At 40.5% G+C, this 25,641-nt stretch overlaps 1 protein-coding gene across 1 annotated transcript; it reads left to right on the forward strand.

Moving 5' to 3' along the window:
* Nucleotides 1-1,261: 1,261 nt before the first annotated feature.
* CDH17 (cadherin 17) lies at nt 1,262-24,572 on the forward strand (the record flags this gene model as incomplete). Its single annotated transcript, XM_079533419.1, has 17 exons — nt 1,262-1,306; nt 4,408-4,506; nt 5,193-5,330; nt 6,857-6,995; nt 8,125-8,283; nt 8,576-8,775; nt 10,625-10,756; nt 11,538-11,688; nt 12,438-12,653; nt 14,459-14,535; nt 15,623-15,814; nt 16,888-17,132; nt 18,941-19,071; nt 20,276-20,512; nt 21,902-22,018; nt 22,124-22,240; nt 24,460-24,572. 17 exons carry the CDS (start codon nt 1,262-1,264, stop codon nt 24,570-24,572), a joined length of 2,508 nt encoding a protein of 835 aa, XP_079389545.1.
* Between the last annotated feature and the right edge of the window lie 1,069 nt (nt 24,573-25,641).

Here is a 25,641-nt window from a genome sequence, read left to right on the forward strand (position 1 = left end):
CTATCTAATTGCAATATTGGGAGCAGGAGGTATCTTCACAGGTGGTTCAAAATGACTTCTCTCCATCTTGCTTGTGCACAGTTCCATCTCCTCTGGCTGCAGGCAGGGCAGTGAGGGACCTGCTCAACAGCATCAGTGCCAAGCACTGAAGGTTTGCCCTTCAGCCATACTTTTCAGACAGATCTAATGACTTTCCTCATCACCTCTAGTTTCAAAGGTGTGCTGTTGCATTTTCTTCCAGTACCCACCCAGCTAGCTCTGGTACATGGAAAAAGCCCAGTAATTTCAAAGGGTGCAATTGCACACATTCCTCAGAATGACATTTGCTAGAGAAAACACTGTGTCACACTTCAAAATAAGAGATAGAGGGAGCAGCAATGTGGACAACAATTTCTATATTTGCAGGTCCTATTTTTAGTCAGACCTTAAAGAAAATAAAGCTTAAAAAAGGTATGATGGAATGGCCAAGCACCAGGGAGGGTGCTGTGCCTCCATGCTGTTTTATTTCAGTGGACGCCTCTAAGGGACAGGGCTGAGGTGGCTGACTGATACCTACAGGTGTGAGCCAGGTGAAAATGGATCTGCACTGGAGTCATAAGCACTGTACCCCCACCTCACCTCTCTCCAGGACAAGCCTCATCCTTTTAGTTAAAATCTGGTAGCAGTGAGGAAGTAAGATTTCATTTCATTTGCAGGAGGATGTAACACCGGTCACTGCCTTTTTTGGAAAACCAGGTTCTCTTGAGACATGCAGTGCTCTCTGGTTTGGAAATTTCATTTTCAGTAGCCAGCTAATTTTAAGGGGTGCTCCCTCTGCTTCTGCAAGGTGCAAGGAGTGGTTTTGTGACCAGAAGACAGGGCCCTTAGGGCAGCTTCCACAAAGATGTACAGTTTTCTGTGATTATATGTTCCCTTTCAACATGCTTTTGCATTTAGTAAAGCAGAAATGAAGAGGGCTTGTGTGGTGCTGACCAGCCCAGTAGTGAGACCACATGACTTGACATTTTGTGCTGATTTTGACTTATTTCTAGCAGTCACCTGGGGCTCTCACAGCACCTGGGACCTCCAGCAGCCTGGGGACAAGTGTGTTGTTCCCATTCCTGCAGCCCCTGAGAGGGGTGAGCAGTCCTTCGGTGTTCATCTTTATAACTGTATAAAGGTTTACCTGTAATCTCTACGCACAGATAGAGTTGGCCAGCTCATAGGCTTAAAGTTTCTCTCACCTCTTCTTTGCAGGAGCTGAAGTAAATCATATTCCAGTATGTTTAAGCTGTGTGGACTTCAATTTCTGCTTGCCGTTCAGTGGGTGAGTTGCAGCTTTTCCTTCATTTATCTTGGAAGAAAATGTCAAAGGTTGCCCAGGGGCCTCGGAGCTCTAACATGAAAAGAGCTCAGCTAAGCAGCCGTAAAACTGGGTGCTGGAGGACATCGCAACCGTGTATGTGATCCTATGGCCAAAGGTTAAGCAGCCATGTCACTGATGAGGAAAAAATATATATATATTTGGAAGAAACCAGTTTATCTATTTTGCCTCTTAAGTTTCTCCTTAGATACCACGTTTTCCAATAGATTGGCTTTTTTGCCAGTTAAGATTTAAAAATACTGCTGCAAACCATTAAGCAATGCAGACATCTGTCACATCCTAGTGCACTGTCCTGTATTATAACTCGTACACAGTAAATGAATGTTGACTGAGCACTGGAACAAGTTGCCCAGAGGGGTTGTGGAGTACCCTTCTGTGGAGATATTCAAGACCTGTCTGAATGCCTACCTGTGCGACCTATTGAAGGGTACTTGCTTCAGCAAGGGGGTTGGACTTGATGATCTACGGGGGTCCCTTCCAACCCCTGCAATTCTGTGTTTCTCTGTATTCTATGGCATATAATGGCATATGGTTTAACCCACACATATTAATTATTCAACCTCATTATTTCAAGTACATAAATTCCTTAGGTAATTTTGTGGAGATGAAATGTGTAAATTTTGGCATTTATGGACCTCATCTTCTACATTCAATAGATTTCCTGGTGTCCATAAAGGCTTCACTGACTGTTTGTTCTTTAGAATTGAAATCAATAGGAAAGCTAGAGTGAATCAAATTCAAGTCTATGAAAAAATGCCTTAAAATGTGGAGACTCCGGGCGTAGGACTGGTGTGCAACAGGAAGCACTTTGCTGCATCTTCCCTTACCAGAGGCAGCGGCACTGGCAGTGCCAATCCCAGGAAGCCATGCCACAGCGTATGGCTGTTTGAAACTGAGCTGTCAGCCAGCTAATGGGTCAAGGACTAAACCTTATTTCCCCTTTAGGCCCCTGAGGAGTGATTCATACTGTAGACATACGTTTGGAAACATTTATGGTGCACATAAAGCAATTTTAATTGACAGGAAGAGATATCTCATTTGCTTCACAGCCTGAACTTTGAACCTGTTGGGTTTTATGGTGTCAGCCTTTGTTCCTCACAGTGGGGCAACTCCCGCTGTCAAACACAACCAAGGAAAACCCCTCCAAAAAATGGCCCTGGGAAAACCTCCAGAGATTTGCGGGGGTCAGGCTGTGCCCACCAGTGCCACGTGGGGAGAACCAGAGCAATTCAGATCTGGGCTCCTGCTAATCCCCTGTCTTGAGATGAGCTATCAACATCCAGAGAAAAAGCAAAGGGCAGCCATAAAGTATTGTATCCTGATATGCGTAGCTATTACATGGTTTCTTTGGGTATGTTTCTACGGTCACTAATGCTCACTAGAATTCATTCCTCTCACCTCACAACTCTTTCCCCAGTTCTCACAATATTCCAGTTTTCCCATTTGCAAGAAGTTACCCTTGCAGGCAAAGAGGGCAAAATCTCTGGCTATTTATAAGCACAATCTGGTGTTATTCAAATGCAGCTTGTGACACACACACACAGAACAGCGCTTTAGGGTAAATTGTGCTGAACTTAGCTATGTCATAGTTGGAATTAAGTTTTCCCTTGGTGATATATAAACTGCGCTTTTCTGTGAGAGGCTAAATAGCTGTCCTGGCAGCATCAGAACCAAATCCAGGGGAAAAGTCATGCAGCACAGTGCCTGACTCCAAAGAGCTGTGAATAGTGTGGCAATGTCTCTCTGAATCCATAAAATAGAATAAACTCATTTTTCTTCCAGAATAAAGAGAGGAAAACTCTGGGAGGATCTCAGCAGGGAGTGCAGCCCAACAACAGCACTGTAGTCCTGGCAGGTAGTTTGTCAGCACTGATGTGACTTTAGAGACAGAGAGGAGAATAGATGTACTTTAGGATTTTGATTTTGCCCTTGCAGAACTGCAGGTTGAATTGTCTCGTATGCTGCTCTAAGAGACCTTGTCTTTTTCATTTGGAAACAAGAACTGCCCTGAAACTTTAGGGCAAGCGTGTGCCTGGAGATCTTCGGGCGCCAGACAGGGATTGGTTATAAAAGTCATGAAAAATTTGTGAAAAAAAAGCAGCCTGCGAAGGGATTGCCAGCAGGATATTAGCTGAGCATGTTTGCTGCAGTAGGGCTTTACACTTACAATGTGAAAGCATAGGACCTGTGTGGTACAGACCTGTGTGGCCTGCTCTGATGTTGGGAATGGTGGAACTGGGGACCTGAAGATGCCCAGCTTGTTCCCTCACAACACATTTCATGATTCCATTTGAATTATCTGAGGAAATAACATGGGGTACATCTCCAGTTCGTTTCCTTCTCCAAATGGGGTGCTGGGGTTCCCATAGCATTTGTGCTACAGGGTTGCATGGCTCCTGGATGGATGTGTTGGTTCTGCTAGGGACATTGGTGTGGTCCTGTAACACTTCTGTTTATTTTCTTTTGCTCTTAGTCTAACGTCAGCTCTTCAGTGTGCCTGTTTGCTCTTGAAAGTTGGTCAAATCTCAGTTCATTATAGAATCATAGAATCATAGAATGGCTTAGGTTGGAAGGGACTTCAAGGATCATAAAGTTCCCAATCCCTGTCATAGGCAGGGTTGCCAGCTGCTAGACCAAGTGCTAGATCAGACTGGCCAGGCCCCCTCCAACCTGGCTTTGAACACTGGCAGGGGTGGGCATCTACAACCTCTCTGGGCAACCTGTTCCAATCCTTCACTGCCCTCTCAGTAAAAACTTCCCCTGACATCTAATCTAAATCTTCCTCCTTTAGTTAAAACTATTCCTCCTTGTCTTATCACTATATACCTGTGTTTAAAAAAGAAAAAGAAAAAGAAAAAAAAGCATTCTTTAAAAATGAATACACACTCAGAGATGTTCAGTCAAATATCTCTTCCGTTACACTGCAGCAAAATGACTTGCAATGGGCTTGGAAGTGGAGGGTTTCTGTTTGTGCCTGATGACAACAGATGTTCCTAAGCTGCTCTCTTCTTCTCTCCTCCTTCCCCTCCTCCCCCCCCTCACAGGCCACATGCCAGAATTTGGGGGACCTGCATTTAACTGGACCTCTTAAAGACATGAATTTTTCAATTCCAGAAGGAACGGGAGTGCGGGCCATTTACCAGGTAATCAGTGTCTCCTGATATCCACTTGTCAAAAACCCATAGTCTTCACGTGCTTACCTCAGGGACAATTTTACTGCCTGTGCTGATGGGACAAGCAGTCCCCTGAAAGGATTTGAAATTAACTTTGATTTCCTTTACCTGTGAATTCAAGAGTCTATATGCAAACAAACAAACAAACAAACAAACAAACAACAGGAGACAACCTCTTCTCTTAAGCAAAAATATTAAGGGCATATTGTATGACAGAGATTAATAATATCAGCATTCCTCGAGAATGGCTTTCCATGCAACTGTGTCATCATTTTCCTTAGGCTCTGAGATTTTCTTCCCAAAACCACAACCACAGAAGGACAGATCCAGCTCCCAGGCGAATGGAGGATGTGTGTCATTATTTTCCATTCCCGTGCTCAGACAAAGTCCTGTCCTAGACAGACGTTTGCTTTGGAAAGAAACCACACTTGGGATTTCCTGCAGCATTCAGGAAATGGTGTGAAAACGCTGTGTTTTGGAGAGGGATCAGAAAACAGCAGATTTTTTGAGCAGACTCTTGCAGTATCATTCTTCAAACCAAGCACACTATTGGCAATAGATTTTAAAAGACACAAAAGCCCAGAATTATTTAAATTATGCTGAAAGTTCTGGAAAAAAAAAAAGTTGATTTTTCTTCTGATTTTTCCTCATTTTAGTTCACATCCGAGTCTCCCAATGTGATATTCAGAGCAACTGGCGAAAAGGATGGACTAATTGACATTCTGCCAGATACAGGAACACTGTATCTCAATGGGTCTCTGGACTGGGAGACCAAAGCTGTGCACAATCTGCAGGTAAAAACTCAATGAAAAATAAAAAGGAAGGGTTATTTGCATTCAATTTATTTTGGGGGAAACATGAAACAAATAGAAAACTGTGCTGGAATTTCAAATTGTTTATTTTGTCTATATTAATAGCCAGCTTTTTATTTTTTTTATTCTGAGTGTTGCTCAAAGATGTGATTTTAGAGTTTTGAAAGATTTTGCACAGGAAGGTTACACTGAGATCAAGAATTATCCTCGTGTCAAAACCAATCCATTAATAGTCCTAACATGAGGAGAAAACTTGATTAGAAGTGAAATATGGTGCCACAAGTGAGGCTTGCCTGTAACTGCTGAAGACTGTTGTGGTGAATCCTATGGCTAGAACATGAAAATAAACTATCATAGTCTATTTAGGAAGGTTATTATCTACTACTTAGTGACAAATGATGTGACTAGAAGATATTTAGACTCAGAAGCACAGATGTAACCTGTGTTAGCAGCAGAAAACTATTTGGCAGATGTTGGAAGCTACTAGAGAAAAGATGATAGTATGTTTGCCCTGTTATATTAATTCCATAAGGATCTTATCATGAATGCTGTTGGGAGTAGGACAGCAAATACACATCTTTTTGACTCAGTGCAGCCTTGTGCTCTTATTCTATGTCAAAAATGGCATTTCCTTCTTTGAGGCACTGACATTGGAGAAAGAAATGATTATGAGAGGATCAGTGTCTGAGCAGACAGAGAACATGATGATGCTTTAGCTAGGCTTAGCTATTTTTCTACAGAACAAGATGTCTAGATCTTCAGGTTTAATGGTTTCATGTTATCAGCTCTAAAGCACACTTGGAATGGCAAGTATTAGAAAGGACAATTTCCTAGCCCAAGAAGTTATTAACTCTAAATTCGTAAATCCTTTACAGACGAGAAGAAAAATGGCAGAACTGAATAATGATATTTGGTTAAGTATAAATAATTGTGATTTGATCGATTACATGCAAACAAAATAAAGTCTGACAAATATAATATATACTTGGTGCTTGAAAGTCAAACAAGGCTGAAAAAATGAGAAGTCAAAGTGTTTGGAACAAAAATGTAATCAGAACTAAGTTGTATTAACAAACTTTTAGATCAGCTTACTTTTCTGGTTGATGTTAACTATGGCACACTTGAATTCTCTATATCATATTGAGTTTTCTCCTTGTTCTTTAGAAAACTTCCATTTCTGCTTAAAGGAAATCTTTAGGCCAAAGCTGTGCATGAGCAAAAGTACTTTGCTGAGGCTGGAACATAGAAATTGCTCTCTGAAAAATGTCAGCAAATGCAGGAGGGGGTTATTCTCTTTTGCTGACATTGCTTAGTATGGTGAATCATTGTAAGTGAGCTATTGCGGTGAATTGGTCCCTGTTGTTGGAACCACTCGATGATGACTCTCACCAGATTTGTAGCACAGTAAGAATGACCTTGCATTTGACAATCTGATTTTCATTTAGGTTTTTAAATCCTGAATTTATCTGCATTGAATTATTCTTTTGTTTTTCTTTCTTCAAATCTAGGTGGAAAGCCTGGATAAAAATGGAGAAGTAGTGAAAGGTCCATGTGCTGTTACAATATATGTTGAAGATATCAATGACAACCCACCAAAATTTGACCAAACACAATACACTGGAATTGTGAGGCAGAACTCCCGTGCAGGTAATCATTGTAGTAATTTAATATTACAGTCAGTAAGAGTTAGATAGAAAAGTTAAGTGGTAAGATGAATTGGGTATCATGCTTCAACAAGCTGAAAAAAAAGTTTTCCTTCCTACAAGATTGTACTAAATAAAGATGCAAGCAAGTATAATGTAAATGAATATGCAAAAAAGTGACTACTGTGTGGTGTAAAGGGATGAGTGTAATCAGAAATTTTTCATTCTACTTCTTGCTTTGCAAGTATTACTTAATAGGGAAATATTGCTGTCCTCTTCATTGCACTGAAAAGGAAAAACAAACAACTCTATGCTTGAAGAAGTCCAAAAGTTAAAAGTTGCCTAAGTTTATGCAGAAGGAGAACGTTAAAAGTATGCAAATCTTTGAACATCAGAGTAGACAGTATTTGCCAGAGAAACTTGGATTATGGACTGCAGAAATCTATTCCAGTCTTAAGGAAGTACCAAAAAGCAGTTTGAGACCCATATTTTGGAAATGAAACAAATAGCTCAGCCAGCTCTATCACTGTGACCATGGAATCAAGAGGAAACATTCAATAATATGCATATTAGGCTATATGGAGCTAGAAAACCATTCTGCAATATTTTGGTGTATACTTTAACCTCATCCAAGGCAAAAAGATTTTGAATGTTACATAGGTGCTCAAAATGCAAAATTTTGTTTATCTTACCGTGCATCTCTGTGGGTTTTTTTTTCATTTTATGATTGCTCCTTTGTTTACAGGGAGCGTATCACAACTCCTTGTATGGCATTCTTCTCAGAGTGCTTTGAGTTGAACTGATTTGCATAAGGACTACAAAGTGACTCTAAAGTAAGAGATATCAGTGAGCTACAATCCAGTTACAGGCACTCTTTGGCTGGTAGAGTTATCTCTTCCACTTCTACATCTACTGGTTTTCACCCCCGTTGTGAGCCTATTAAGCAGAGATAGTGGACCCATGGGGTGGCACACAAGAAATGTAATCTCCATGCCCAAACATAGCTTAACACAAGAACTGTGAAATGAAACAGAAGCAGCTCACTGCAATCTGACTTCTTGGCTAGTGAGCTCTACACAGATGGACTATGTGTTGAGACTAAATTGTTATCACTGTCTCTCTAATCCAAACAGGCAAGCCCTTCATGCGTGTCCATGCCACTGACCTCGATGATCCTAGAACTCCCCATGCGCAACTGAACTACAGCATTCTCCACCATTTTCCCAATCCTTATGCAGAAATGCTTTTCCAGATTAATAGTTTAACTGGAGAAATCTCACCAAGTAGGACAGGTATGTAAAATTGTTTGTCTATCAGAAAAGAAGCATATATTTCTGGATATGCATAGAAACAAAACTCTGAATACACTAAGCCAGATCCTGGGGTTAGTTCTGCTCTTTGAAATCTAGAAAACCAAAAGCAGTAACCTGAAAAATATAGCTTGCTGAGATTTGTACAGAGATCCATTTGAGGAATAAGCCTCCAGCAGATGCAGAAGCAAGATGCATATAGTAGGCAACAGTCAGGTGGAACATCTCCCAGCCTCTGCTTCATTTCGCTTACAAATTTTTGCTCTGTCCCTAGGCTCTTACTACTTAGACCCCCAAAAGCAGGACACCTTCACACTCGTCGTCTCTGTGAAGGACATGGCAGGGATGACAGAAAATGCTTTCAAAAACAGTGTTGACGTGATCATCACTGTGAAGGAGAGCCTGTGGAAGGCTCCTCCCACCATCACAATTAAGGAAAACTCAACCCAGCCCCATCCTGTCAATATCAGCCAGGTAAGGCCCTTGGCTTCAGTTCCTGCAAGGCTACTCAGTACCACAGGATTGTTTTATTCCAGCTCACCGAGTTCAGTGATTAATTCTCCAGGACTTTAGCTCTTCCCAGTTATTTTCCGTATGATATCCTTTGGAAATGATCTTCAGAACAGGGCTCATTAGCATATTATTAGTATGAAATTAATGGGCTAAAGGTATGGAGATAGAGAGGCTAGACTTTGTCCTTCAGTTTGGAGAGGCTGGTAGCATCACTTCTGTGCAAGAATATCCCATGAATGGTGGAAACTTTTGAAAATTTTCTTATAAGGTAGTGTCTGAAAGAAAAACGGTACCTTACATGGCTGTTTGCCACAATATGAAAGATAAAGTGAGGACACCCCGAGTGAATTAGTTTAGAGATTGAAATATAGAGGTCTGTGAGAAAAATCTTTGAGGATAGTAACAGGTACTTCTAGTGACAGCAGATGTGTGTTCTCTGCTGAAGATATGATCTTGCATGGGTGTCCCAAAGGATGGAAAACCCCATGTAGTCCCTACAGGGATGAGCTGTGTGTCTCTTCTCATGCTCTCAAGATACACCGTGGTAGTTCCTGATGTGTGGCAATTTGGTGCCTCTGCGATGGTGCTCCTCTTCTCTCCTGCTGTGTTTTTTTCGCCTTTCTGTAACACATAAGGTCCTCCAGGCTTTGGGCAAATCAAGAGCTGGCCCACTTAAGGTAATTCTGAAGTTAGCCTTTTCTGTCTACAGAACAGCCTGTCAAGGGTCCAGCTCCACTGCAGCCCCGTTGTGAATAGTTCCCTTTACCCAGAGACATCTTCTGTGGCCACTTTTGTGTCACATAATGCACATGCTTCCTCTACAGTACCTAAGAAGGGCTTAAAAACCTCCTTCAGATTCCTGCATTCTGATGGTATTTCTCTTCTGATATTTCACTGGGCAAGCAAAATATTTTGCCCATAATTGCAGAGTGAGAGTGGTATATGCACCAATAAATATTAACCAACAGACTGACAGCCTTTCAGAAATGTTTGACTTTGAAAAGCACCTTAGCACTGGCACCCTCAGTGCAATCATCTCCTGGGTCTAGTTGAATTTGTCCAACTGTGTTTGCAGGACTAACTGCTTGGGTGCAGTTTCCACTGGCCTCAGTGACAGCCCAAGGAAGCCCAGCGTGAAAAATAGGTGGAAGAACAGTTTGGTGCTCACATTCTAGGTGGCTCGTATATAAATTGTATGTGGCAGCTGTTGGTGTGCTGATTCTGCCTACTGGAAAGTGAAATGCAGTTGCTGTTAGAATGTATGAAATATAAACAGTAATATCAGCTCCTACACTAGTTTGACACTCCTTACTTAATTTAATTTTAAATCTGAAGTACCCCACTAAAGATTCTGTGTCACAGACATTGATGCATTTAATGAGCTTACACACACTTATGTGCAGGTAGGTAGTGGATATTTGCTTTGATGCTCCACGTCTCTGCATTAGACAAACCAAGAACAACAAGCTGTAAAAGGCAGTGAGAGGAGATGGAATAGATGAGCGTTAAGACAGTTTCTTCTCCTGTATCGCCATTAATTTTCACAAAACCCTCTCACAAAAAGATAGCCCATGTTTGACAGCTGGAGAAACTGAGATAAAATTGCTTTACCACAACTATTCAGAGAACGGGAGTAGACTCTTGGCCAGTTTTTCTGAGCCTTGTCCTGAGAGTCTGCCAAACTGCTAATTTTCTTGTTTATGTATCTAAGAGGAATGCAATCTTTTCTGTTTGTGGCCCAGAAATGATCCCTGTTAAATCTCAATCCACACTTATGACTTCCTGTCCTGACTAATTTTTGTGGTTTTAGGTGCAGTCAAATGAGCCAGATGTAATTTATGAGGTTTTTGAAAAAGAGAGTCTGGCCAAGCTCCCATTTTCCATCGATCAGAATGGGTTTATTTATGTGACTGAGCCATTGGACAGGGAAGAAAAGGATGCTGTAAGTAAACACGTGCAACTTAGCTGGTGGGAGAGAGCATAGTGGGAAGCTGATTAGTGGTGTGGGAGTAAACACAAGGAAGCTAAGGAGGACACGGGGAAAAAAGGAAATTAAAGTTTAATTTCTTAGTAGATGTGAAAGCCTATTCACCTACTATACTATAAGAGAGACTTATGTTTTCTACCCTACAATACTTCCACGTGGGTCTGGTGTAGCAATCACAACCCACGACATTATGTATAATATGCAGTGCAGAACACACCATGGCAGAGTTGTTGGTTCACAAGAAGAGGATATTCTAAATCCACTCCAGATCCCAGACAGCATAGCAGAGGAGAAGTATTAGTTGCAGCTGTAACTGTAAAGTTACCTGAAGTCCTCTATATGATGGGCTTCTATACAGAAAACCCTCTGTTCTTTTTTCTTGGAGGAAATCTGGGGACAGAAAGGCTAGGGATCAGTTATTCTGGAGGAATCCCTTCTTTGGATGTAACAGATTCACTTGTAAACCGACAAAAATGAGATATTCCTGCTTTTCTTGAATTTTTGAGAGTAAGTTCTCGGGACAGTGACATATTCAGGATTTTGCAGTTCTTTTGAGAACTGAGATCTTGTGTACAAAGGTGTAATGGAACAGCTCTGAAGTAAACAGAGGGAAAATGCTGAATGGTTAAATGAGGGAATATTTCGTTTGCATCGAAAGCTCCCATAGTTATCTATTTAAATGCAAATATGTCATTTTAGACATTCAACACACCTAATCTCAATACCCTCATTGCAGTATTCGTTCTTTGTGATCACAAAAGACAAAGAAGGAGAACTGGTGGACAAACCTCTGAAAATTAATATAGTTGTGGAAGACATTAATGACAACCCCCCAGTGTGCCAGAATGCCCTTACTATACTTGAAGTTCAAGAAAATGAAAGCGGAGGTAAGAAGATATCTTCCATTCATTCATACACACATAATTCTGGTCCTCTTATTTTTTCTGGCTGGCTGCAAACAGAGACAGAAATTTGGACCCCAAAGTGTAAAACATTATTCTGTGCTAACAGCCCTCTTGTTTCCATGTTGACAGTTCACACAGAAAGGAGATCAATAAACTGTCTGAAGTCAGATTCCAAAACTGCATTTAAAAAATAGTCTGCAATATAAAACATAACATTGCATTTTCCCACAACCATGGGTTTGGACTAATGTTAAAATGTTAAAAGAAAATGTTAATGTTAGAATGTTAGAATGTTAAAAGAAAACAAACAAACAAAAACCCCACAACAAACCAACACTTATATTATCATTTCAGTTGTTATCATTTCTATAAATGTTCATCTGAGCTCATTTCTTCTCATCCTGGTGCTCCTCCAGCATAATACTTCTGACTTCAGTGGGCCATTACCAAAATTTACTTCTATGTCTTCACATCAGTTATTTGGTTTCAAGTCTAAAGTATCTATTGCAGATAGATCAATAGACACTTTAGATCAGAACAAATAGCACAGGCCCAGGCCAGCTGGTTGGAATGCTAAAGGAAAAAACTATAAGAAGTCAAATGATTGTGTCCATTGCAGAGTTTTCCACTGAGCTGTATATTTATTAGTGTTGCTGTGGTCAGTGTGTACCTCTGAGCAGAAATAGGAGCACTGTGCTATCTGGCTGACTCTGTTCTCCCCTCTGTCCTAGGAAGCAGCATTGGCACTCTGTCTGCCACAGACAATGATCAGAAAGACACTCTCAATTCTCGGCTGAAATTCAAAATTCTGAGTCAGGATCCTGCTGTTCCTACAAGTAATCTGTTCTTTATTCAGCAAGACACAGGGGTTTTGCAGTTATATGGCCATTCATTAAACAAGCGCATTGCCTCTAACTATTCCCTGAAGGTGCAGGTGACAGATGAAGGTATGTAATGCTTTCTGTTATATGTTGAAGTAATTTTGTTCACATCCTCACTGTCCAAGAGGTGAAATGAATCCTAGGGAGTTCACTGGAAGCATCACTGGATGCTGACCTGCTCCAGAGCTGTCCTTCCTTGTTCTTGAGGTGTAGAGATGTTCAGCGTGACTCACAGTGCAAGTGATGGAAGGAAACCAGCTCTAAGGCAGTGCATGGTTAAACCAAGCACTTTGTTAACGAAAGATTTCCTTGCACAGGGGAAAAAAAAAAAAAAAAAGAGAAGATGAATGCTTGATTGTTTACATAACGCATTTTCTCCCTAAAATTTCTCAAACACACTCATAAATACATGAATATATAAATAAATGCATGCAGAGAGTCCAGATAATGTATTTCAGAAGATTTAGAGCTGAACTTCATCTTTAAAAAACATAGAACCATAGGATGGACTGGGTTGAAAAGGACCACAAAGATCATCCAGTTTCAACCCCCTGCTATGTGCAGGGTCGCCAACCACCAGACCAGGCTGCCCAGAGCCACATCCAGCCTGGCCTTGAATGCCTCCAGGGATGGGGCATCCACAACCTCCTTGGGCAACCTGTTCCAGTGTGTCACCATCCTCTAAGTGAAGAACTTCCTCCTAATATTCCTCCTAATATAAGCCTCTTCTCTCTCAGTTTAAAACCATTCCCCCTTGCCCTATCCCTATCACTATCCATCTTCGTAAACAGCTGTTCTCCCACCTGTTTATATGCTCCCTTCAAGAACTGGAAGGTGACAATGAGGTCTCCCTGGAGCCTTTGCTTCTCCAAGTTAAACAAGCCCAGTTCCCTCAACCTGTCCCCATAGGAGAGGTGCTTCAGCCCTCTGATCATCTTAGTGCCCTCCTCTGGACCCGCTCCAAGAGCTCCATGTCCTTCCTGTACTGGGGGCCCCAGGCCTGGCAGTACTACAGATGGGGCCTCACAAGAGCTGAGTTGGGGGGACAATAACCTTCCTCTCCCTGCTGCCACCCCTTTTTTAATGCAGCCCAGGATATAACAATCTTGTCCGTTACGCAAGATCCCAGGAATCCTTTGTGGTTCACTGTATGGAATGTAAAGCTTAAAGCCTTGAGCTGAGGTCCTCAAAGAAAGGTAACATTTGTGTTTGGAGGAACATCCTTGCACACAAAGCAGCGAGATGAGCCCCTTAGTGAAACAGCACAACTAGGAAAACGTTGCTGGAGGAGAAGGCAGTGAATTATACACTTTCTTGAATTCCAACCAAGCAATTTTTAACTTTCAGTTTATGGAGCACATGTGGAAAACACAAAAATCCATTTATACTGGAATAGCTTACAGACAGACAGAGTTTTAAAATCACAGTCCCCTAGCTAGGGTTCCCTGATCAGGCAGTGGGCAGATTTATTGGGATCTGAAGTTAAGTCTGGCTGGAATGAAAATTAGGGCAGTGTCTAATGGCCCACCAAGAGGACAAGGTAAAAGAACATCGCGGGGGTAAATTTCTATACGCAAAAGTGATATTGGGAAAGATGGCACAGCTCATAGCTGATCTATAATAAAAGAAAAGGTGAGGGAAATGAAACAGGATGAGCCAATGTTGAGGAAACTGGAAAGGTGAATGGTAGGACAGAGAGTGAGATTTTCACTGATTACGGGACACTAGAAATCAAGTTCTTACAACAGCAGGGCTTTGCTTGGTTCAAGCAATTTGACAGTGTTCACTTTTGCACACAGTGAACTCTTTCAGAGCAAAGTTATTTTTGGCAGAAGGGTTGCTGTGACATTGCTTGTTCTCTTTCCGTGCAGTTTTCCAGACAATCTGTGATGTGCAAATACATGTCATTGACATCAACGACCAGATTCCCATCTTTGAAAAATCAGATGTGAGTATTTATAACACCATCTTTGATGTTCCTAACAAGCTTTTGACAGATGTTTGAGCATGACTCAATGTCCACAGAAGTCAGTGGGAAACTAACCATTTACAGAACAGGTAACAGAACAACAAAGTGAGAATAAAGTCAAGGAATTGCTGCAAAGCCTGCTTGCAATGTGTATCCAGACCATAAATGGCAGTGCTTCTATTAAGGCTGTTCATTTCAGAAATGTATGTTCTAGGGAGGGGAAGAGGGAAGAAGAGACTTTAAAATTAATTAAAATGGCAGTCCAATCCGAACATAGACCTGCTGGCCCTTGATCCAGAGCAAGTGTCAGGCTCTTGCCTTTCACTCTGGTGGAGCTGCTGAAGCCTATAGACCTTCCCTAACTTTAGGCAGTTGGCCCGTCTCGCTACAGAGGCCAACATGCCTATACCTGATGTGCACAAGATCCTGCTGTACTTCAGGCAATGGAAGCACAAGGATCAGGAAACCTATCCAACTCATCAGACGTTGGTGGCCTCTTGGGGAAGTTGTACTGGTTTTTGGGCTTTGCTGACCACATTGCCCAGCTATCTGTTGGTTCTGTGCCTACGCAGAAAGCTCTTTCTTGCCAGAAATTCTTAGTTCAGGACCTGTTCTCAAAATTGCTGGGTTATAGCACACGTCAAATACAGTAAGTTATGCTAGACTGCTAATGTGGCAATGATCAATAGTGCAATAGAACAATTAAATATTCAACAGTCTCTGTGATCAGGGTGCTCAGTGAGAACAGAGCAGACCTCTGTACTGTCCCTTCTGCTGTGAGCATTGCATGTGCTTGGAGCAATTTCAGCAGAGGACGTAAAAGCTGCCCCAAAGGGTCTAGGACTGCTAGTTTGGACTGTACTGGTTGATTACCCATGGACGGGGATCCCCTCATACTTGCTAAATGTGCAGCTAAAAAAGAAGATAAAGCAGCTTTGCTGTAGTGCCTTTCTTGCTGATCTTGGGCAGTGAGTTAGCCCAGCTCTACTATTGAGCTTATTGCAGAACTCGGGTTTTAATCTACAGATGATGCTCACTGTGTCACATCTCACCAATCTCTTCTCAGTATCACAATGTGACTGTTCCTGAAAGTCTCCCAGTAGGAACGGTGTTATTAGAAATTCAAGCTACTGACGGGGATGAGCCTGCCACAGGCAGCTCCCACATCATTTACCAAGTGAAGGAAGGAGATCCAAACAACGTGTTCATTATAGAGACAGATTTCGAGACAAACCGAGGATTCCTGAAGATTAACAAGGTGAATAGATGGATTTGTTCTTCTCCTCTATATGCCTACACACTGCTGCTGGCTCTGCTGTTGCTCCCTTCTCTAACAGAGCAGGAGATCTTCATGTACCACAGGGGAAAAATTGCATTATTGGAGTGATTGAGAACAGCCACAGTGGTAGGCTATCATGGAACTGATCTTCCACCCTACTGGTGATCTAGGATGTTGGTGGCTTTTGCCCCCAAGCACAGGTGAAACTGGCTTGATTCAGCATAGGACAGTTTGTTCCTGCAGAGACAAACGCTGACTGTGGCAAAGACAAGGTCAGCGTGTGCTGAGGTGACTGATAAATCCCACATGCTGAATGTTGGAATCAGAAACACAAGGAAGGTTTTCCACTGAATCTAGGCATTTTAATAACAAAATACTTCTCCCTTTGAAATTAGCCTTTTTGGAAGGGCAAGAACTATGGGTCTGAAAAAATGATTGCTGAAAAAATGATTTTCCAAGGAGTGACACCTTGTTAGCATCAAGTTTACCTGCCACTAGCCAGGCCAAGAGCAGTTATTCAAGCTTGACCACAGTATCATTTCTTTCTTGAGGAGGTAATTGTGAGAAACTCCATGGTGCAACAATCCTCACAAGACTTTTATAAGCCAGAGGTCATCCAAGGCCTTCTAGTACAGAACTATAAATACTATTGCTGTAAACAGGATATTAAACAGTTATTAAACTTAGTCAGGCAGGTGGCAACATTTATTAGGAAATGTGGTTGCTGAGGAACCCTCCAAATGGGCATATGGTTTCATTTAAATTGACTGTTCCCAGTGTCATTTTACTCTTGACAGTTCTCCTTTATTTCCTCTATATCTTGGGAAGAAGAGGATTTTGCTGTTTCTCATGGTGAGAAAGGCAGGGGAGCTCCTCTCTGCCCTCTGGCAGCAGCACTGAGGACCTCTGCCTGTGCTTTGCTGACTCCTCATGGGTCAGGCTCTGCCAGGTGGGCCACAGATGAAAAACGAGAACATTCTCACATCAATCTGGTGCTTGCTGAAGCAGGCAGTGGGACCATTGCTTAAAGTACATTTTTCTGATTTATCCAGGCTCTTGATTTTGAAACAGCTGAAGTGCACAACCTGGTGATCAACGCCACAAACCCCGAGCCTCTGGTGTCAGGAGTGCAGTACAATGCCAGCTCCCTTACCTTGTTCAAAGTCTTTGTAACAAATGTGGATGAGCCTCCTGCCTTCCACCAGGAAGTTTACACTGCAGAATTATCTGAAGATGTTCCTGTAAATACTCTGGTCACGACAGTGGAGGCCCACGATCCTGAGGGGGATGCTGTACGGTAAAAAATGTGACAAATACTTGTTTATTTATTGTACTTAGGATTTATAATTTTCTTTCTAATACGAGTAAAAGGTGTTTGGAATACAGAAAAAGTTTTTTTTTTTTAAGAAAAGCTTGCTTATTCTTATTTCCTAGTAGAAGGAAGAGATGTTGTTGAGTGGTGGCCAGTGACCTACCCACAGGAGACTTCCAGGCAGTGCTTTTTCAGTCATCTATCCATCTGTGTTGTGACAAACACTGCCAGTGGGGCCCTGGAGCAGTGAAACTAAATGTGGAAAAGAACAATATATGTCTCCAGGAAAAAGTTAGAACTGGTTTGAAAATAGCAGGGTTTCCAAATGCACATTACCAAATGTCTTTAAGGAATGAATGATGTACTGAATGCTCCCAGGAACCAGTAGGGCAGTAGCTGATTTTCGTGTCTGTCAGGCAACTTCAGCACTTTTTATCCTAAAACACAAAAATAATAGTGACGCTCAGGTCCATGACTGATAATTCATTCATTTTCTTTTCTGACGGTCAAAGACTAAAGATCTACCTTCACTCTGAATGCAAGGCTGTGTGCAAGCCAGTTCCTATGCTTGTGAGGGGATGCAAAACCTCAGACTGGCTCATTTGGTGCCTAACACTTTGTCATAAGGTCAAGATGTCTTCAGCCTCTGCCACATCTCAGATCCATGCACAAAGCTGTGCCACATGGTGTGAATGTACCTTTCACAGCAGTGTTGGGTAGAAAAACTATTTGTGTGGTTCTTTCTGAACAATTCCCAGCTAGAATGCTGAAAAGATCAATCCAAACCAAACAATCCTTGAAATATGACTAAACACCAAGTAGTTAATGGAGTTGCAGAATACAACCATTAGGCCTTCTGTGTTTTTTTATTCCCAGTGGTTTATCATCTGGCTTTCTACTTTTCCCTAACTTTTGGGAACTTAACAGGCTTGGCCTTCAGTCAAAATGGTTTGACAGTGAGCCACATAGTCCAGAAGCTCTGGGGGATGATGACAGAGACAGATGACAGGAATTCATGTTTACATGAACCACATTTATGCCAAAAAATAGGTTGAAAGAAGTACAATATAAAGAGTAAAAATGTACAAGCATGTCAGCATGCTGTTTTTAATGTAACGAGTACTGAAAGAACAAAAGTAGTCAATGAAAGATATTCAAACAAATGTTTTTAACTGGGTCATGTGTTCATGGTTAAATTTGTATAAATAAATACCCAGAGACCTTGTGCTTTCTTCTTTTTCTTTTTTTAAACAACAATATACAGGCAATTAAGCAGTGATCTTTAAAGCACTCCCAGTTTCAAGGCTGCTCCTATGGTAATCATACAGCAGCCCAGCTCAGGGTGCTGGCCCCTTGCTTATCCTGGCTCTGCTGCTTTTTATGTCCCTGCCTCCTATGGCCTGTGTCCCCATAAAAACCAAGGCACGGCAGACATGATGGGGAGAGAGGGGTATGGCACTGGGACAGAGCATACTTCTAGATCAAAAGCTAGAAATACAGCAGGTTTTACAGTTACTAGGAAGGTGAAGCACACATAAGCTGGAGGAGTGGTGGCATTCCCATAGTTCTGCTCTCACTCTATACCCTCTGAACTAAATCACTACCAGAAATGAATGGGTTTGACCTCTCTTCCTCTGTCTGTCCCTTCTGGTTGGCTGTACTACTTGGACCTTTCTCTTCAAGTACAACATTAATCTAGCTACTTGCCTATGATCAATAAAGTATTTTCTCTGTCAACTTTTTTTCATGATCTGGAATAGTGTACATGCTTTTTTTCTTATTTCTTTCTAAAGATATTCCTTAGAAGGTGACTGGAGAAAATGGCTGAGGATTGATTCAACCACTGGGCAGATATACACTGCTTCTGCTTTGGATCGAGAACAAGAACAAGCGTACAGAGTTAATGTTGTTGCATCAGAGATAAGTAAGTGATGAAACAACTACATGCATGCACACAAATAAATCCTCTGCCCTTCTTGGTGTATGAGTAATGATCGTATCTCCCATGAATTCATGAGGACCGGGCAGCAAAACTGAACACATGAAAAGTACAGGAATATGTGATACATCTTTAGAAGGATATATCCCTTAAGAATTAAACTTTCTTAAAGGATATTTTGAAATTGCAGAACATGAAGATTAAAACAGCTTTCATGAAGTCAGCTATCATAAACCATTATATTTACTTGAGCAACAAGGCATACAGTGAAGATCACAATTTCTTCAATGTTTTCAGCATCAACTTTTTCACCATTCTTTTTCTCCACAAATATAAAGATTTTAGATTTTTTTGGTAGGCATGTCTAAGGTTCCCAAAAACATATCTGGAGACTAACTTGTAATCCTACATAAGATTACAAATAATTTTATTACAAATAAAGCTAATAGATTAGTTAGTCTGAAATTCATTGAGGTTCATAGGTCCACTAGCATCTTTGAGGTAGTTCACATGTGGAGATTTCCTTGTGTGTTTTAAATCAAATAGAAGTTAAAAACTCTGGGCTATATCTAACTGAATAGGTATAAATCTTGTTTTCCCCCTTATTAAGCACTTCTTAAAAATAATGCTGTCCTCTGTTGTGGAGGATATAAAGATGCAGTTACTGTATGTCAGGAGGAAGGTGTGCTTCCTCAAACACTGAGTTGGAGTGGGGCCATTCCTATAGGAATGGGCAGAAGAAATAACAAGATTCTGAGAGCTTTTCCCAAGTATCTTATGTTGGCCCTGTAGCAGGGTACTGACTTGTGTTTCTCATGTACAGAAAAGAGAGAGGAAATGTTTGGAGTTTCACACTTAAAAGAGTGCTCCAAAGAGTGAGTGCTCTGACCTTGAATACAACTGTTTCTCAGATACAGTGGTCTAGCTGCCTCCTTTGGTTTGCCAGTGTTAGTTGCCAGTAAGTTAAGTTAGCAAGAAATAAATCACACTGTTTTAAGAACTGGTAGAAGGTACCACCAGTCTATCTGGATCTCCTGAGACCTTGCCTCCACTTTCCGTGAATAGAGTACCACCTCCCACTGCCCACATGATGTTGACCAGGATACCTATAAGATAGCTGCAAATGAACCAACCCAGCCTCTACATCCAAGCTGTGATTTGTAATTTTGCATTCTGTTAAATTCTACAGATAACGCGGCTCAGAAATTCACAGCACCCTTAGTATTAAACTTAAAGGATGTGAATGACAACCCTCCACGGTTAAATATGGATTATCCTGTTTTCTTCTGCTACCCGCTCAGAGGAGGAGAGAAAGCACTAATTCGAGCTACTGATGATGACGAACAGAAATTTTACTCAACAATTACCTTTTCTCTCAAGGATGATATTGATACAAGAAATAATTGGGAAATCTCAAAAGTCAATGGTAAGTTAATAAAGTTATTCTTATAATGAAATGAGGCTCTTTAATAGTCTGGGAAATATAAAAAAATATTGAATTCCTTTCTATTCCTACCATCACATACCCAATATTTCAGGTAGAAAAAAATGTAAGTTGTTGAGAAATTCCATACATTTTGGTATGCACTTATTTGAACACTGAAGTATTTATTTATTTATTTATTTAAGAGTAACATTAAGCACATTGCAATTTAATATTTCACTGCTACTGAGGAGAGAAGAAACATATAGGAATGAACTATACAGTAAGCTTAGAATAACATAAGTCATTTCTGACAAAGTTAGAGATGTTTGTAAATTGTCTATGAGTTACTGCTATTTGTGTACCAAGAGAAGTCCTGCCTCGCAATCCAACTATATTTTTTGAAGGAGGACAGTAAGCACGTGAATAAGAAGAGTGCTGGGTTGATAAAGCCCATTCCTAAAAGTCTTCTGATGAAATGTCTCACTACATAAGTCTGGATTGGCATGGTGAGAGGAACAAGTTTTGAAAGAATAAATTATCTAAAAATCAGAAATTGGAGTAAGTGGTCAGCTCTTGCCGTAGAGGGAATTCATATTTGGTTTTCTATACTATTTTTTTTGCTAGGAACTGTGCAGTTCTACGTATCTGCAAAACATGTGGATGTGCAATAAGGAGGCAAAGTTCACTGGTGATCCAAAGTTATTTGAGCAGAAACCAGTTGACTGTAGAACTTCTTGTCACAGGATATTTTGGATATAGAAATATTCAACAGATTCAAATAAAGAAATTAGATCTTGTCCAGGAAGTCCTTGAAGTGAAAATGAAGGCTAGGAGACTATTAGGAGAAAATAATACATGTGCTTGTCTTTTTTATTGTAATCTTCAGTTACTGTTTAATTCTATTACTGGATAAGATATAGGCTTAGATGGACTTTTAAACTGATCCCAATGAATGTTACACTTGTACATTTCCCAGTTTTAGATTGTCTTGGACATGTCAGCCTAAGAGCAATAGAAAGCTGATTTGTCCTCCAAATTTTCTTGGGAACAATTTTAGTTGGTTTTGTCTTATAAGAGTACATGATGATTGATACTCTTGGTTTATATGTGATGGCATCACTGTAGCAAAACCCAAGATTAGATTTGACTGCTGCAGAAATTAAGAAGGAAATTCTCTGGCCATATGACACAAGAGGCCAGACTATGCATTCAGACAGTCCCTTTTGACTTCATGTTTGCAAACCAGTAAGACCTAGAAAGACCTGGAGGAAAACAGGAAGTGCCATCACGTGGAAAGCAGCCTTATGAAAAAACATATGCAGCTGCAATGAATGTTGAGCTAAATTTCTTCCCTGTGCTGACACTAATATACCTTTTTGTTATTTACAGCTACTCATGCTTACCTCTCTCCAAAGCATACTAACTTTGAAGAGAAAGTATATACTGCTCCAATGATAATTAATGACAATGGAGTACCACAATTGGAGAGAGAAGTGGCACTTGAAGGTATGCTATGCTCAGAACTATTATTTCAAGACAACAGTAACATGTAAGAATGATCAAATTGCACTGTTAAACTTCTCATTAACTTCATGGCACTTCTTTTTGCAGTAAGCATCTGCACATGTTCAAGTGAAAATTCATGTTTTATACAAGTAGAACGTGAGCACTCGAAGCCAAGCACCGGTCAGGCAATTGGGATACTTCTTGGCGTCCTGATAGTTATTGGTAGGTGATTTCTTCTTGGCTGACATGAAGTCTGGTCTTTGAGATGCTGCTGCTGCATTTCTGACACTAATTCACTTCTTCTGTGGAGAGATGTCATAAATGTTGCAGAATAAGCAAAAGAGAGATTTCATACCTCAGATCATGATCCTGTACCACAGTTGCTGCAAACTTGAAGGTTCTTGGTCATAGAAACACATTTCTTTTGTACTGCATGTTCTTCTGCATGCAAGTATAATGGCATAGAAGGCTGTTATGACAGAAGAAAATCCTACACTTATAGCATATTGCCACTTTATTGCTAACTACCACCTTTTCCCCATCAGAGAATGGACTGGAAGCCTGTCTTGGGCTTTCAGATTATAGTGAAAATAGCAAAAAAATGTCCAGTCATGTCATGCTATTTACTGTCCTTAGATTTCCAGTCATCTGCTACCCTTAGATTATAATTATTATTTCTTTCACCTGTTTGAGCTTTGTAGGTTTCCATTTTCCAGAATGAGAATAAATTGAGCTGTGGAAAACTGGCACTTATTTGAACAAAGTAAATTATATTAAGTGTTACCATGAGCTTGAGCTGACAAATGGCTTAAAACTTTTCCAAAACAAAACATAATATTTTTCTGGTATTCTTTTTATGAAACATAAGTGAAAAATCAGTGAGGATGATTGTTGATGGGTTCCAGTACCCATGCAAGTAAAGAACAAAAAGAATTCAGTGCACAACACCCTGTGATTTTTGAATATAATGATCACAAGCACCAGAATGGGAGACTGTGAATGAGCCATGAAGAAAAGAGGAAAGATCCATGGAGAAAATCAAAGAAAATGATTAAATACTTTATAGACCTCACATTCAAAAGAGTAAGGTGAAGCTACAGGATAAAAGTGGGGGAAAAAAAAACAAACACCCAACTTATTTAATAATGATGCCAATTTGTAAAGAGAATGAGCCTCCAAGAACAAGTTCCTATTTACCCAAAAAGAGAAAGACAAAATACTATACATCAAACCCTTAGAGACATAGAAAATGCCAATGCATATTTGATGCACACATGTTCATATTTTGAAGATGGAAAGGAAAAAAAAAGGGATCCAAAAGACCTACAATGGAAAAAGCCATGCTCAGATTAAGTAATTGACAGAGAAAAACATTAATCTGCATCCTTATCCTCTCTGTTCAAGCTTCTTACATCATTTTTTTGCACAATGCCTTAGTTTGATCCCTCTCTTAGCATGATGCTATATGTAAATACAAATGATAATGGGTAACTAACTGAGAATATTTTAATTGCAAGAGTCGGCTGGCTTTAGAGAGCATAGTAAAATTTGCTACCACATTGTAACTTCAAAACAAAAGAAAACAACACAGTGCATGTAGCTCATAAAAGACTTTTAAAAATAATTCCCAAAATGATTTTACATAGTTTATTTTTCAACATAATTTTTCCACTTTAAAGGAAAAATCAGATGATAGCGTCTTAAGGAGAGCTAGCATGGATCAGAGATCAGAGATGGGCAAGGAAAAAAGGAAGAGAAAGGTATCTAAAACATTTTTGAAATCTGGCTATACAACAATGCTGAGTTTGACCTTGTAGCTCAGAAGGTACGATCGTAAAAACAGTCATTTTTTGGAGGTGTGTCTGACACAAGAATGAATTCCTGCATGAGCTAAGGGCTATCTGAGACCTCAGCACTTTTTGTTCCAAATGAAAGGGTCCTCTGTAGTCTTACTTTATTTAAAAGAAATATTGACACTGGAAAACAATTCAACAAAGCACAAAGTGAACTGCAAACCTTCAGCCAATACAGTTTGATGGGACAAAGTCTTTCATTCAAGCAAAATTCTCTCTCTTTAAAAGAGTTTCTCTCATTGAGGAAAAGATGAGAGAATCACTGAATCACAGAGTGACTGAGCTTGGTAGGGACTTCTGGGTCCATGTGGTCCAGCCCCTCTCCCAGCAGGGACACCTACAGCAGGTTGCACAGGACAGCTACTCAAATATGAATGTAAGAGAACAGCTGTGGGGGAGATATTCAGGGCAGTGAATGGGGTCCATGAGCATACTGCTGCCCCAACACTGCATGGTCATTCCCCAGAGCCATTTGGTTTCATTCAGGTTGTGAAGCAGTACATATATTGCAGTGTCACTGTCAGTCTCTGCTGAAATGCCTTTTCAGAATGTTTTCTTTACTGACAAGTTTTTCTCTCTGTTTTTCAGGTGCAATTATAGGAGGTGCATTTTTTCACATGAAATACAAAGAGAAAAATAAGAAGAAGAGCCAACAGAAAGATGCAAAAGATCAGTCTGAAAGTGATAAACTGAATGCATGACTGCTTATGTCATCAAGAGAAAAATGCCCTTTGGGCTGGGGAGAGGTGACCTTTGTATCTCCCAAAGCCCAGAAGTGTATTACCATGAACTGAGGATACAAGCATGGAAAAGCAGGCTCCCAGGGTCTTGTCCTCACTTTTGCGGGTAATTATATTCAGCAACATACACTTCAGCATCAGCCATTAGTAAAAGAATCAGCTTTGACAACTGTTAGCTCATGACACCACCAAATGCTGAGCTCCTGCAAGGATCAATGTATGGAACCAGTCTTTGTTCGGCAGCTAACACAAACACGGACTTTCCAGAGGACTAACATTTTATTTGGCTGTACATCTACTGCTCTATACCTCTCCATAAGTATTTGAACAGCAGAATGGGGAATAAAATCGTATTCTACATTTGAAGATGCATCATGAAGTATCAGGAGCTCCTTTGAGTATGAGCAAAGTTCCTTTGAAACACTGCAGTCTGAAATCTGCCCTGGGTCATATCTACCTGCTTACATTATTCTGGTGAATTTGTGCTAGCAATATTCACTGGCGATGTGACATTTCGGTTTTTTGTTTATGGGATCCAGTTTGTGAAGTGCCATTGTCTTTCATTACAGTTTTGAGGTTAAAAAACATGCACTGAGTCATGTGGAAATTGAGTGATGTCCTGTTTTATCATACGTGCAAATATTTTGCTTGCCTCCTACACACTTGATAAGAATAAAAATGTTCTTTAATGGTTCTAGTGTCTATTTTTATTAAGAGAGAGAAACAGTGCATGTGAACAAACCACTGCTGCTTGGTCATCTGTAGTGTTTAACCCTTACATCACGCATATTGAAAATGGCTGTCTGATAGATGCAATGGTTGCTGAAGGTACTTGTGTATTGGCTTCAGTAAGGACTTGGACCAAGAATGACTCTTCAAAACAGAAAGCTTTTCTCATGACAGCATGCCTATAGAAGGCATTCCTGGTGACAATTGGTGACAGTTTGAGGGACGCTTTTAAGCTATAAATAAAAGTTGACAAATATTTTGTTAAACTGAAAAGACAATATACTTTTGAAAACATTGTAGA

The sequence above is a fragment of the Tetrao urogallus genome (assembly GCF_951394365.1).
Source record: "Tetrao urogallus genome assembly, chromosome: 3".
Classification (NCBI taxonomy): Eukaryota; Metazoa; Chordata; class Aves; order Galliformes; family Phasianidae; genus Tetrao; species Tetrao urogallus.